Source organism: Brachypodium distachyon, chromosome 2, assembly GCF_000005505.3.
Source record: "Brachypodium distachyon strain Bd21 chromosome 2, Brachypodium_distachyon_v3.0, whole genome shotgun sequence".
NCBI lineage: Eukaryota > Viridiplantae > Streptophyta > Magnoliopsida > Poales > Poaceae > Brachypodium > Brachypodium distachyon.
In genome coordinates this window covers 25,223,144-25,237,729 of record NC_016132.3, presented here as the reverse complement: position 1 = coordinate 25,237,729, position 14,586 = coordinate 25,223,144, and the positions used below count along the sequence as shown (strand labels likewise).

Genomic DNA, 14,586 nt, shown 5'->3' with positions numbered 1-14,586 from the left:
AGGCAGGTCGCTACTGCGTTCAGCAAAATACAGATGCAGAAGCTGGGGAAGAGGGTGGACATGGAGGTTGACAAGGAAGATAGGGATGCTGGGGATGACACGATGGATAGGTCGGCCCTGGAGAGGAAGAGAAGCAGGGCAGAGGTCAGCGCTGGTGAAGGGGGTGCTGCGACTGAGGATGGCCAGGAGGATGGAAAGACCACCAAGGAGGCAACCGTCACAGGGGCCGCCGAAGAACTGACGGGGCCGCATGTGGCGCGCCGTCAGGAGTGATGGATCTCATCGCCTGGAACTGCCGAGGGATTGGGAACCCTCGGACAGTTCGTGACCTCGTCCACCTATCCCATTCAAATAAGGTTAAGTTTGTTTTCCTATGTAAAACTCGTCAGAATAAAGATAAAGTCCGTAGAATAAGAAACCGCCTAAGCCTTAGAGATTTTGCGGGTAGTAGCAGTTTGGGTAACAGTGGAGGCCTTGCCTTATTTTGGCATGAACATGTTCCGGTGGATGTTGAGGAAACAAATGAAAGATATATTGATTGCTATGTTCGCTTGTCGGCTACCGAACCCAAATGGCGTCTCACATGCGTCTAGGGTGAACCAAGAACTGAAAACCGCCAGCGCATGTGGAACACCATCAACGACCTGAAGAATAAATCAACCTTGCCGTGGCTGACTTCAACGAAGTTTTGTGGCAACATAGTGTTTGACGATATTTTGTACCAAAATTCGGCATAAAATTAAATCAACACAAAGGAGAAATAATATTAAAGCATGTCACATGTTTAAAATAATCGTCAGCTATAGTGTATTATGGAGCTTGGCTGATGTCCACGTGATTAAGTCAAAATGAACTACTAGTGCCTGCATGCAAAGGGCTGGTTCATTGCTGGCACATGTTAGTCCGAGCTATGTTAATCAGAGCTAGTCACGTACGAAGCTCGCTATCAGCCTATCACGTATTCCCTCCGTTAAATAAAAGATGTCTTAATTTTGTCAAAATTTAAATGTATCTAGACGTGACTTAGTGTAAGCATTCAAATTTAGTTAAAGTTGAGACATTTTTTGTTGGACGGAGGAGTAGTATGTTTGTCGTGAACTTGGCGACGTTTACATGAACGTACAGCATCGTCCTCGTCCATGCGTACGTCCGGCAAGCACGGCACTGACTTATACATGAACGTGATTGTTTGCTAATCCATCCAGGTTGGCGCATGTTGGGCCCATGGTGCAGTGAAGTCACGCATGTAAAAAAGGCCTAACAGAGTCCACGGGGAGATAAATATCAACATGCACGTTGCCTGACGTGCTCTTAACAAACTCTATCTCAATTTGCAGATAAGAACAGACTAACGGTTCGAATATATCCCGAGGACTCCAGGAGCTCGGGGGTCCAATAGCTGGTTATATACCGGAACTCAATCACAAACGGAGGGGGGAAGGCAGCGCTCAGACGCACCCAAATCAAGGCGAACAGGTCCAAGACTCGATCGATCGAGGGCCAGACGCAGGGCAGCGCAGAGAGCGAGGCCAAGTCGGCGGCAACGGGACTAACAGGGATCCAGAAGGCTAGACGCACGGCCGTGCTATACGCGCTCAAGCCTCAAGACGACGTAGAGGAGGACCACGAGGGCTGCGACGGGCGCGCCCATGGCGGCAGCACACCACTCGTGCACCCAGGCACAGCCGCCCAGGACGGCGAAGATCTGCACGGCAGCACAGCGGCGCCTTACACGTACGAAGAATCTACACGCAGGGCAGCGGGCTGGGCGCGCCCAAGACGACGGCGCACGCCGCGCACAAGGTCACGTAGGAGATCGCCATGCATATCACGTAAGATCTTCTTTCTACTCGTTTACATTCAGATGCAGGTCGGGGTGAACAGGAGAAGATCCCGAGGGGACGCAGGTGCGGCGCCCACGCGCCCAAGATTGCCGGCGGTGCACGCATTACACAATGATGGGTTCATCGAGGTGTACAGGACCAAGACGAAGGTCAGCGAGACGCCGCGTCCAAAGCATGGCGTCAAGCAATGTATGCATAACGAGAGTACATGTCTCTGGACATCAAGGACAACGGCCGGCCACGTGCTCGTCCAAGGGGGGCGCCGTACAGGGAGATGAGTTCTTCTTTCACAATGGTACGTAAAGAACCCTCAATCTTCCTATCTTCCTCATCTATGCAGGTGGCATGGAGATAAAGCAGGCAGGAGGCATGCCGTTGTCTCTAGAGCTTAGCAGCGTGATTTTGCGATCATCTTTTGACGTGGTCCTGATTGCTGTCGCGGGCCGTGCGCCATGTTCCGGCGCCCGCTCAGTGCGGGACATCATCTTCATCAATAATCAGCACATGTCCGTCCATGCCGTTGGTGCGGTCGTGGGCGATGTCGACATACTGCACGCCCTAGGCAGGACGTTCTTCATCAACAAGTGGCATCATCAAGGCATGGTAGCCATGCCCATGTGGTGTCCACTGAGACACCGCAATACACGGCGTCAGGCGGGTGTCTTCTCCCGCTGCCTCAAGCACAACAACACACACAAGCTCAACCTGCAAGGGCAGCATGCACGTACAACGCATGTTGTAAAGCATGCGCTCTTCTTTCATCATGGTAAGTACATATGTCTCTATCTTTCTCTCTTTCTTGTCTACCAAGGTGCCATGAAGGTGCATGCAGGAGGCATGTCGTTGTCTCCGGAGCTTAGCAATCTCATGATTGCCGTCCGGGCCGTGCGCCACATTCTGGCACCTGCCCGAGCGATGCGGGACGCCGCGTCTTCAACAACATCCTGTCAACATCAACAGCCATCGTGTGCGATGACGCGGACATGGACGTCGTCTATACCGTGCCCGCCCCAGGCGGAGCGCTACCTTGCTGAACAGGGCGTCGTCTCCATCTACAAGCTAGCCGACATCTATTTGAACGCCGCCGCCAGTGGCGGCCCAGTTGTTGGCGATTTCTGCATCGTTCGTGTCATCGGGAGGTGTCCGTCGACCCGCAGCTCTCCCCCATTGTCAAACGACACCGCTCATGGCGGCCTTCTATGTGGTGTCTATCAATACACCGCAATACAGGGCTCCCTGCTTACATGTCCTTCATCGATCCGGCGTCGTGATGCCGCCGCACATGGCAGCCTTCTACTTGGTGTCCGTCGAGACACTACCATACAGGGCGCCCGTCTTAGCGCATCCTTCATCGACCGCCGTCTACATGGTGTCTGTGGAGACATCACCATACACGGCGCCCGCCTTGGCGCACTTTTCAACAACTTCATGTCATGCATGTCACCGCTCGTGGCGACCTTCTACGTGGTGTCCGCTAAGACACCGCGATACGGGGCGCTCGTCTTGGCGCATCCTTCACAGGTTAGTGCTGCTCCTGGCGGCCTTCTACGTGGTGTCCGCTGAGACACCACTATGTACACGGTGCCCGCCTTAGCACAGTCTTCACCAACTCAGCATCAATACGATATCGCTCGTGGCGGCCTTCTACGTGGTGGCCGCTGAGACACCACCATACACGGCGCCCATATTGGCGCACTCTTCATCAACTTCGAATCAGCATGCCGCTACTCATGGCGGCCACCTACGCGGTGTCCGTTGAGACACCGCTACACCGCGCCCGCTTGGGCGCATCCTTCATTGACTCATGGCGAGGTTTGTTGCACCTCCAACAGCATCTACATCATCGTCTTCAACATCAAGTCTACTCCCTCATCCGCATTGCCAATGGCATTCCGGTATCCAAGCATCTTCTCCAACACCGACTAAGCACCGACGACGCGAATCAACTCCACCGACATGTCCTTGTATCGATGAAGTACATCACCACACCACATGCTCTTGCTGGACACTGACGCTATGTGACGGCAAGACATCCTGTCCGGTCCGACGAGGTGGAGATTTTACAGGCCGGGTACCAACGAGGCGAAGGCCACTTCATCAACCTGTCTAGCTGACAAGGCGCGTGTCAGCTTGACACTTCATCGTACATCGACAAGATAGTGTAGCACGTCATTCGGCACCTGCACGGTCGAACGATCGTGTCTTAGCATCGACGGAGCGGGGTCGTACCACCCCTCTCTTCCTATTCATCACCACCATCTTATGCACCAAGCACAAGGAGAAGACAAGACTTGAAGACGACACCATTGCAGCAGCTTAATCGGAGGTGGTCCGCAGGCTTGACCTGCGGACGTAATTAAGCAGGAGCTTTCCAAGGCCCGGTGAACCAAGAAACCGCAATCGCCTATGTCATGTTGGCAGTGCTAGCAGGCCACACGGAGCGCATGATGTATAAGGGAACTTGTAATTTTGTTTCTCCATGGTGAGATTAATAAAATACATGTGTTCCCTACTTTGTTTTATTTATTTGTGTACATTAGTACACTCGCACGCCCGCACCTTTTTCTTTCTCCTGGAGCGTTTGAGAAAATACACTCTTTGCCTTAGAGTTTCGTTATTTTTGTCGCCAAACAATGAGCACTTCTCTGAAACCCGGAGATCGGATTCGCAAATCAGAGCTTTTCGTGACACACTGGAAAGCTGTGGTCTGGTGGATCTCGGTTTCTCTGGGGCCCTCTTCACCTTTGATAATAAACAGAGCGGTCGGAAAAACGTCAAAGTCCGCCTGGATTGTGCAGTTGCGACTGACAGTTGGCGAGATCTCTTCGCCGAGACTGAAATTAAACATCTGACTTTGCCTTGTTCAGATCATAGCCCCATCGGTGTCACCTTCGCCAAGGAAACAATACAGCCGGACTGTAGGAAAGTTCGCCACTATGAGATTATGTGGGAGAAGGCGCCCGAACTTGAGGAGATTGTGGCCAACACCTAGACCTCAATGGGCCATGCTGAGGATCTTGCTTCAGTTAACGAAGGACTTAAAACCATGATGAACACCCTTTTCCCTTGGGGCCGGAATTTTTTTGGGAATATTACGAAGGAAATTGAGAAAACCAGAAAGGCTATTGAGAGTGTTGTGGCTGCCGGAGCGGACAGAAAGGAGATTAGACGCCTAACCGATAAACATAATGAGCTGCTGTACAAAGAAGAAATGGTTTGGATTCAACGCTCTAGGGTTGATTAGATCAGAGCAGGGGATCGTAACACTGCATTCTTTCACAGTAGAGCTGTTTGGAGAGCAAGAAAGAATAAAATCAAAAAGCTGAAGAACACGGATGGGGACTGGCAGACTAATCAACGGCAGCTCGAAACAATGGAACGACTAATTTTCGTGAACTCTTTGAGGCTGACCCAAACCTTGACCCAAATGACATTGTTGGCCTGTTTGAACCTAAAGTCTCTGAAAACATGAATGAACACCTATGCGCTGAATTCAGCGACAAAGAAATCTCGAACGCGCTTTTCCAGATTGGGCCCCTCAAAGCCCTAGGCCCGGATGGATTTCCGGCCCGTTTCTTCTAGCGTAATTGGGCTGTTCTGAAGCATAGTATTATTTCTGCGGTTAAGCGTTTCTTCGCCACTGGAATCATGCCTGCTGGTGCAAATGACACGATCATTGTTTTAATCCCGAAAGGTGATCAACCTGAAACCTTGAAGGATTTCCATCCGATTAGCCTCTACACAGTGGCGTACAAGATTGTTGCTAAGTGCCTGGTCAATAGATTAAGAACTATGCTTCACGACATCATCACACCCAACCAGTCCGCTTTCATCCCTGGACGGCCGATCACCGACAACGCCCTTATTGCCTTTGAGTGCTTCCACTTCATTGAGCAGAATCAGAATACTGATAAGAACCACTCTGCATACAAGCTTGACCTCTCGAAAGCCTATGACAGGGTTGATTGGGATTTTTTGGAGAAAATGATGAGGCAGCTGGGTTTTGATGAAACTTGGATCACCTGGATCATGGCATGTGTTCGGTCGGTCAGATATTCAGTCAAATTTAATGGTTCTTGTGGCAAGATTTTCCAGCCATCGAGAGGCCTTCGCCAAGGAGACCCCCTCTCTCCCTTCTTGTTCCTTTTCGTCGCAGATGGATTGTCGTTGCTTATGCATCGTGCTGCTGAAGAAGGGCGCATCACACCGCTCAAGATATGCCGAAGGGGGCCTGGTATTACACACCTTTTGTTTGCGGACGATAGTTTGTTGTTCTTTAAACCTAACACTGCTGAGGCTACCGAGATCAAGCAGTTGCTTAAGAGGTATGAGGAGTACGGGGCAGTTGATTAATCCCTCGAAGTGCTCCATGCTCTTGGGAGACCTCTGCCCTCAAAACATCCAGGCAGAGATCAAGAACTTGCTACAAGTTGAGTGGACAAAGTTTGAAGCCAAATATTTGGGGCTGCCCACACCCGAGGGAAGGATGAACAAGGGAAAATTCCAGACTCTCCAGGATAAGTTAGTGCAGAAAATGACTCAATGGGGTGAGAGCCACCTATCTAGCGGAGGAAGAGAAGTCATGATCAAGGCTATCGGCCAAACCCTACCGACCTATGTCATGGGAGTTTTCAAATTGCCCATCGGCCTGTGCAATGATCTTACACAAATCATGACGGATTACTGGTGGGGAAAAAAGGATGGAAAAAGAAAAATGCTGTGGATCGTTGGGACTCCATGATGCAGCCAAAAACACATGGAGGGCTTGGATTTAGGGACATGCACCTTTTCAACCAAGCCCTTCTGTCCAAGCAATCCGGGAGATTGATACAAAACCCTGATAGTCTTTGTGCAAGAGTTCTCAAGACAAAATACTACCCGGACAGTAATATTATTGATATGTGTTTACTGGAAACGCTTCATCCTCGTGGAAGGTGATTGAGTTTGGCCTGGAGCTTCTAAAGAAAGGCATCATTTGGCGCATCGGAGATGGCTCTAAAATCAGCATTTGGCGTGACCCTAGGATCCCTCGTGACCTCACCATGAAACCAATCACTCAACGAGGGAATTCCCGTCTGAGAAGGGTTTCCGACCTCTTGGTACCAAACGGTGAATGGGATATCACAAAGGTCAATCGGTGCTTTCTTTCCATTGATCGGGTTGCTATTTTGAAAATCAAAACCGCCCCTCAATTTGGAGAGGACACTTTGACCTGGCAACCGGATCGGCTGGGCAAATTCTCAGTTAAGAGTGCGTATCACCTGGCTCTGCGCTTGCTACGAGTAACATGCCCGACGGCCGGAGACTCATTTGGAACAAAATCTGGAAAGCGAATGTCCCCCACAAAGTTCAAATTTTTGCCTGGAAAGTCTCCCGTAATGCTCTTTCCACTAAAAAGAATATGAGTCATAGAAACATTAAAACTCTTCGAACCTGTCCCATCTGTGGCTGCATGGACGAAGATTGTTTCCACGCTCTCGTTAGATGCCCCAATGCCAGGGCGCTTTGGACTGACATGCGCGAGGAGTGGCCTGTGCCGAACCTGGAGAACATCGTCCGGAATGAACCTGAATGGCTGCTGAACACACTTGAGAAGATGAACGAAATCCAGATCATGGTCACCCTCGTGACCATTTGGAGAATTTGGCATGTCCACAACGAGATCACACATGACAAGCCGGCTCCCCATGTTGAAGCTTCAAAGAGATTCTTATCGAGTTACATAACCACTTTGCTTTTTTGTGATCAGCATCCGGATGTAGATTTGGTTAAAGGGAAACATGTCGTTGGTCTGAATGGAAAGCAACGGAAACAAGACCTGAGCAGAGAACCACACCCACCTTGGAAACCGCCAGACCCTGGTTATACTAAACTGTATGTGGATGGCTCCTTCGCCGTGGCAACTGGACGTGCAGGAATTGGGATGATCCTCAGAGATGACAATGGCCGTCCCATCATGGCGGCATGCAGGGCTCTTGCACATTGCAACGACCCACTTGAGGCAGAACTTGAGGCCTCTGCGGAAGGTCTAAAGCTGGCCTTGCATCACACACAACTGCCTATCTGCCTGGAAATTGATTGTGCTGAGGCGGTGAGGCTGATCATTGATGAGAAAGATATCTCCCGCTCGAGCTATCGGAACTTGTTTCAGGTGATCCAGGAGATCATTCAAGGAGACCGTGAAGTGACTATAAGCAAGATCTCCCGGTACAAAAACGCCGCTAGTGACTACCTTGCTAATTTGGCAACTGTACCAATGTTTGGTTGGGTGATTACCCGCACGAGCTTGTAAATGTGATGAGAAAAGACTGTAATTCTAATGATTAATATATTACATTTACGTTAAAAAAAAATATTGAAGGGCCATATTGCCATGTTTTTTTTCTGAAACATATTGCCATGAATTTCTTGTTACCGCTGCTGGTGCAGAAAGAGGTTTATCTGAATTCGTTGGCTTAAAAGGGATGGCATTCCAACTGTGTGCTACTTAGTTTCGAATCTGTTCTTTTTCTCGTAGTTGGTCTCTGTAGAAGCTTCCCGTGTCAAATTATTGCTCCTAACTCGACTTGGAATACCTGTTTTGTTCCCTTCTCGCCACGCATTTCTTGAATCCACCGACTAATTTGGAGCATATGTCTGGCTTGACGACTCGTGTTAATTAGCTCACCAAACTTTTCTGATCGAATCTGATTGCGATTGCAAGGGTAGCTCAAAATTTGCTGTTATCTCGCGATTCATGAGTCCCCGTCCATGATACGGTCGAGGACAAACCGCCAATCACCTCTTGGCGAGGCGACCCAACCCAAAAAACAAACCTTACATATACCAACGTTCACTCCGATGAATCTCGTTGTCCATCATCAGTTCCGCCGCCCGCGCTTTGGTGCATACCGACGGGAACAAAACCTGCAAGCTCGCAGCGACGTCCCAATAAAAAGACCCAACACTTTAAATTCCCAACACATCGGATGGTTACAAAAATAAATCGTACACGTACCACGGTAGCCCGTGTGCACAAGCACAATGGCGAAGCAGCAGAACCACCGGCACCGAGACCTGGAGGCGGCGATAGACATGGCGCAGCAGCAGCAGCGGCCGCCGGCGGCGGGCTTCACTGGCGGTCTGGAGTTCACGAGCCTGACGTACACTGTGGTGAAGAAGCAGCGCGGCGCCGGCGGGGAGTGGGAGAAGAAGGACGTGGACCTTCTGCACGAGATCACGGGTTATGCTCCCAAGGGCTGTGTCACTGCCGTGATGGGCCCCAGTGGGGCCGGCAAGTCGACCTTCCTGGACGCGCTGGCGGGCCGCATCTCCAGCCTGGACGGCCGCGTGGCCCTCGACGGCGTCCAGATGAGCCCCAGCGTCATCAAGCGCACGTCAGCCTACGTCATGCAGGACGACCGCCTGTTCCCCATGCTCACCGTCTACGAGACGCTCATGTTCGCCGCCGACTTCCGCCTCGGCAGCGCCCTCTCCGTCTCCGACAAGCGGGTCCGCGTCGACAACCTCATCGAGCAGCTCGGCCTCACGGTAAAAACCAGAACATACAGTACAGAAACAATCATAATTCTTGCGGCCGGTGGTTTTAGTTCAAATTTACCGATGCATGCATGCAGACGTCGAGGAACACGTACATCGGGGACGAAGGCACGAGGGGGGTGTCGGGAGGGGAGCGGCGGCGGGTATCGATCGGCGTGGACATAATCCACGGGCCGGCGCTGCTGTTCCTGGACGAGCCGACGTCGGGGCTGGACTCGACGAGCGCGCACAGCGTGATCGAGAAGGTGCACGACATCGCGTGCGCCGGGAGCACCGTGGTGCTGACCATCCACCAGCCGTCGTCGCGGATCCTGCAGCTGCTGGACCACCTCATCATCCTGGCCCGCGGGCAGCTCATGTACAGCGGCGGGCCCAAGGACGTCACCGCGCACCTGGGCCGGATGGGCCGGAAGGTGCCCAAGGGGGAGAACTCCATCGAGAACCTGCTGGACGTGATCCAGGAGTACGACCAGTCGGAGTTCGGCGTCAAGGCGCTCGCCGAGTTCTGCCTCACGGGGCTCAAGCCGCGGAAGCTCGCCGCCGAGGGGTTCTCCACCGTGTCCAGCCTCGCCCCGACGCCTCTGTCTGGCCCTGGCGCCGGGGGCGAGGATGACTTCGACCACAGCCTCAGGAGCCAGCACTCCAAGTCCCCCTGGAGCAGCGGGTTCACGCCGTCCAGGCGCGCTAAGAAAGACCAGAACAACGGCGGCAAGAACGCTCCTCCGAGCTTGTCGCCGGGGTTTCACAGGTACGCGCCGGAGATCGTGATGGGGACACCCACTCCGCTGAGCAGCATTTCGGTGTACACGGTGAACGAGGCCGACTACCTGACGCCGACGGACCGCGTGGCCGGCGCCGGCACCGGGACGGCCTCCACGGGCGCCCACGGCATGAACGCGCTTCAGGGACACCGGGGCAAGTTCGCCAACTCCTACTTGCGGGAGGTGTTGGTGCTGATGCGGCGCAATTTCACAAACATCTGGCGCACGCCGGAGCTGTTCCTGTCGCGGCTGATGGTGCTGACCATCATGGGGATCCTGATGGCCACCATGTTCACCAAGCCCAAGGCCGACACGCAGGGCATCACCAACCGCCTCAGCTTCTTCATCTTCACCGTCTGCGTCTTCTTCTTCTCCTCCAACGACGCCGTGCCGGCATTCATCCAGGAGCGCTTCATCTTCATCAGGGAGACATCGCACAACGCGTACCGGGCATCCGCCTACGTCGTCGCGGGTGTCATCACCTACCTGCCGTTCCTCCTGCTGCAGTCCGCCGTCTACGCCTTCATCGTCTGGTGGGCGATCGAACTCCACGGCCAGTTCCTCTACTTCATCGTCATGCTCTACGCCTCGCTCCTCTCCACAAACTCTTTCGTCGTCTTCATCAGCTCCATCGTCCCAAACTTCATCCTTGGGTAAGTAGTAGGAGTACACAAATTATTCATTTCACATACAGGCAGCTCAACGTGTTTTAATGCTGACGCCTCCTCCGTCTCGACTCTCGATCTTGACTCAGATACGCGGCGGTGATCGCCTTCACGGCGCTCTTCTTCCTCTTCTGCGGCTACTTCGTCAACAGCCACAGCATCCCGCTGGGGTGGAAGTGGATGAACACCATTTCCACGATGAAGTACCCCTACGAGGGCCTCCTCATGAACGAGTTCCGCGGAGAGCGGGTCTTCTCCACGGACCCGCCGCTCAACGGCGACGCCATCCTCGACAGCCTCGCCATCAGCGTGGTGGAGGACCGCAAATGGTGGATGGTGCTCTACCTGCTCGGCTGGGCCGTCTTCTACCGCGTCCTCTTCTACCTCGTCCTCCGCTTCGCCTCCAAGAACAAGAGGAAGTAATTCAAGCATATGGAGGTGCCGTCGAGAAACGTCTCAACAGCTTCCCGTGTCCTGATTAAATCTTTGTTTTCGTAGCTTAACTGAAACTAGTACTTATTCATTTGGAGAGCTGGATATAAGGGAAGTTACGCATTTTGAACTGTAATTTTCAGATAAGACCATGTTTTTTCTTCGAAAAAAAGGTATGCTCCAGCCAGCCTCTGGCGTCAATCGATGGACAGCCAACACAAGACCATGTATATTAATCGTGTCATGATTTTATTCTCAACTGTAATTTTCCAGCGCTTTGCCCGCTTATTGCAAGTCCGCAGGCCGCAGCTCTTTCACTTGTCACCTGTCCAAGAATTCAGAATGCTTGTAGTCCTAACTCCTAGTGCGACGATGTGACACCAAGAAGAGACTTGGTAATGTTTGCTAGTCCACCATCCAAACTCTGCTTTGGAGGATGGGCCAAGCGAATTTTCCAAGCAGTTTGGTGTATCCGTGTTAACGCCGCCGTTGTAAAATTGACCTTGTAGTCTGAAGATGAGTACTTATCATTTGTGGTATTATTCATTGTAGCCTCGACATGAGTATGGTGGAAGACCGCAAGAGGAGGTGAAGTATGCTAGTTAAAAGCCCGTGCGTCAAACCATTAAGACTAAGGATGTCAAACTAAAATTTCAAAGGTCATTAATATTTTTAGCATTGCAAATGGTAACTCGTTTTACATCTCTGCACTCAGTATTCTAGAAAAAAAAAACTTCTCTGCACTCTGCAAGGCCTGTAAGGCTACATCTATCAGCACAATTTTGCTGCTTCTTATTGAAGATATTGTTTGTGAAAAACATATTGTATCCTTCTTGATGGAGACCAGATGTGAGAGCACTCTGGCGCGCGTCCTTCGTATGCTGCAAGAAACTTAAACATATGCGAGCCCAGCCCTGCTCATTATAAAAGTTGTTACCATTGTGTATGTGAACAATTCAAACCAACACTTTGAAATAAACAGACTACTAACGCATCTGAATCAGGTTCAATATCACAATCTTATTTCTGCGTGATTTTTTTGCTTATATCGAATTGGTCCTTTGCAGTACAACAAACTATCACAGGTTGTTTCACGGAAATAGAACCATCAACATGATCGCAAATTGACTTGGCAAATAACTGTCACAAAGCTCGCATCTGGGAACTGAAAGTAGAATACCACACCACCGTTTATTGGACCAGAGCATGTACAATGCAAGATGTCTAGGTGGGTGTTTAGAAAAATTAACCGGTTTTTGTTAAGCACCGATGCTTATTTAGACTAAACAGATGCCTAATTTGGCACCTCCTCTATACAAATAAACACTAGTGCTTAAAAAAATGCTTGGTTTATTTTGGTAAGCACCTGTCTTATCACCTTGAATTGTACATGCTCTCGTAGCGGCACTGTGAGTGTATGGCAGATAAGTTTTCCAGGCGGCCATGCTCCTCTTCTCGCTGGCGTTCGTCTTGCACCGCCGTCCGTCAGCTCGCGCTCACCACTGCCCGCCGTGTGCCCATGCCCGCCTGCGCACGCCGCGTGCCCCTGCCCGCGTGCTCACGCTGCCCTCCGCCTGCGATCGCCCCGCGCCTAACTCGGCTCCTCCTCTTCTTCCCTCCCTCTTGTGCAGGAGGCGGCGGCTACAGAGGAGACCATGATGACACTGTAGTCCGGGCAAGGCAAATTGAGGCTGCCACGTAGTGAATCAAGGCTGCAGCGAAGCAAATCGAAGTGGTGGTGGCCGATCTCGGGCTGGCCATGGGGAAGAACGAGGCAAGCAGATCGGTTTCTCGGTTTATTGTTTCATCAAGTCGCGGAGCGATCGCGGGGATTGTGCGGGAGCGGTGGCATTGTTTGGTAATTTAATTGACGCGATGTACGGGTAACGCTACCGGATCACTACCAACTGCAATTTAATAAATCCACCCAAATAATAAAGGGAGGAACGCTTATTTCGTTGTCGTCCGTCCGTGAATTTTGCAATTTGTCCCTTCAAGTCTTTGTTAATTCAACCCGCGGTCCAATCTTCCCGATCTCCCGTGGTCGCCGTCCCCCTCCTCCTCTTGCCTTCCCCTCCACCCGTCGCGCCACCTCTGCTTCCCTCCGCACGTCTAGCATGGTGGGCTAAAATAAGCCCGGCTCATCGCTGTAGCCGGCGCCGCCGTGCCGGAGAGAGGTCAGGGACGCCGCCGCCTGCTTGCTGTGCTAAGAGGACCATGGCAGAGAGAAGGGGTCGGGGCGGGGTTAGAGGCGGAGAAGCCAGACCGCCGGACGGCCGAAGACAGAGAGGGAGAGACACTCCGGGACATGCCTAGAAGCAGAGAGGCCGGAGACGAGGGGCTTGGCCGGCGGTGGAGAAGGAGTCGAGTGAGAGGTAGTCGAGGTCGTGGCCTCATGGGTGATTGGGGATCGATGGGATGGGAATCCTCTCAATCCAGATCAGAAACAACGGTTAGAGGAGGTCAACAGGGGCTGGGTTGGGAGAAAAAGAGAAAATAGAGGATGGGCCGGTGCAGGACTGGGCCAAACTGAGGGAAAAGATATACTGAGAAATATAAAATAGTAAAAAAAAATTGCCAAACGGACCGTGCCGAACCGTGGGATCGAGACTGAGGCCTAGGCACGGTCCGACAAGGGTTGCAGGCTGGCACGATCTGTTTATAATCGTGCAGGGCCCAAAATGGGCCACGCACGGTGAGGTCGCGGGCTTTTTCAAAAAGCCCGGCCGTTGGCTAGCTATAGTGGGGGTTCTCGCTTAGGATTAGGGTTAGACATAAGAATAGGGAGTTGGATTGCTATAGCGGGCCCACAGGAGTTGTGCCGGCCTTAAGTTTTTGAGCTGCATGTGCTATTCTAGGCTCTATGCTGAACTGGGTACGGTTCGTGCAGTACCAGACCCGGACCCAGCAGATTGATCAGGGACATAGGCAACATTTTCATTGATCGGATGGCCATGATAGACAGTGGCACTAGGCACACGACATGAAATTACGTCATTAGATTAGATGAAAATCAAACAGTATAATTATGTTAAATACAAGTAGGGAATAGAACACCGTCTGCGCAAACAACACACATGTCATATTCAATTGTACCCATTGTTTCGTTCATTCCGATTGATGTCAAATTATGTTTTTTTTATAAACATGAATTTCCATGTGCATGTATTTAATAAGAGGCCGTGGCAACGCACGGGCACCGTAATAGTACAGATAATAGATATAGAGAGGTGTGGATTCACAGTCGTTTCAACGGCTTCGGTCGCGCGATTAAAATCGGGGTTTGGAAGCAGTAGCAGAGACCCGGATATAAATGAGTCTACGAAGTTGGAGTACTTGAATTGA

The 14,586-nt window shown here is 51.6% G+C and overlaps 2 protein-coding genes across 2 annotated transcripts; both read left to right on the top strand.

The window, feature by feature from the left end:
* Positions 1-1,399: 1,399 nt before the first annotated feature.
* On the top strand, positions 1,400-4,356 carry LOC112270594. Its single transcript, XM_024458344.1, has 2 exons — positions 1,400-2,610; positions 2,677-4,356. The coding sequence occupies exons 1-2, from the start codon at positions 2,190-2,192 to the stop codon at positions 3,405-3,407; spliced, it is 1,152 nt and encodes a 383-aa protein (XP_024314112.1). The 5' UTR covers positions 1,400-2,189; the 3' UTR covers positions 3,408-4,356.
* Positions 4,357-8,825: 4,469 nt separating this feature from the next.
* On the top strand, positions 8,826-11,506 carry LOC100834899 (ABC transporter G family member 6). The gene is made up of 3 exons (XM_003566242.2): positions 8,826-9,374; positions 9,461-10,797; positions 10,899-11,506. Exons 1-3 carry the CDS (start codon positions 8,868-8,870, stop codon positions 11,230-11,232), a joined length of 2,178 nt encoding a protein of 725 aa, XP_003566290.1. The 5' UTR covers positions 8,826-8,867; the 3' UTR covers positions 11,233-11,506.
* The last annotated feature ends 3,080 nt before the right edge of the window (positions 11,507-14,586 follow it).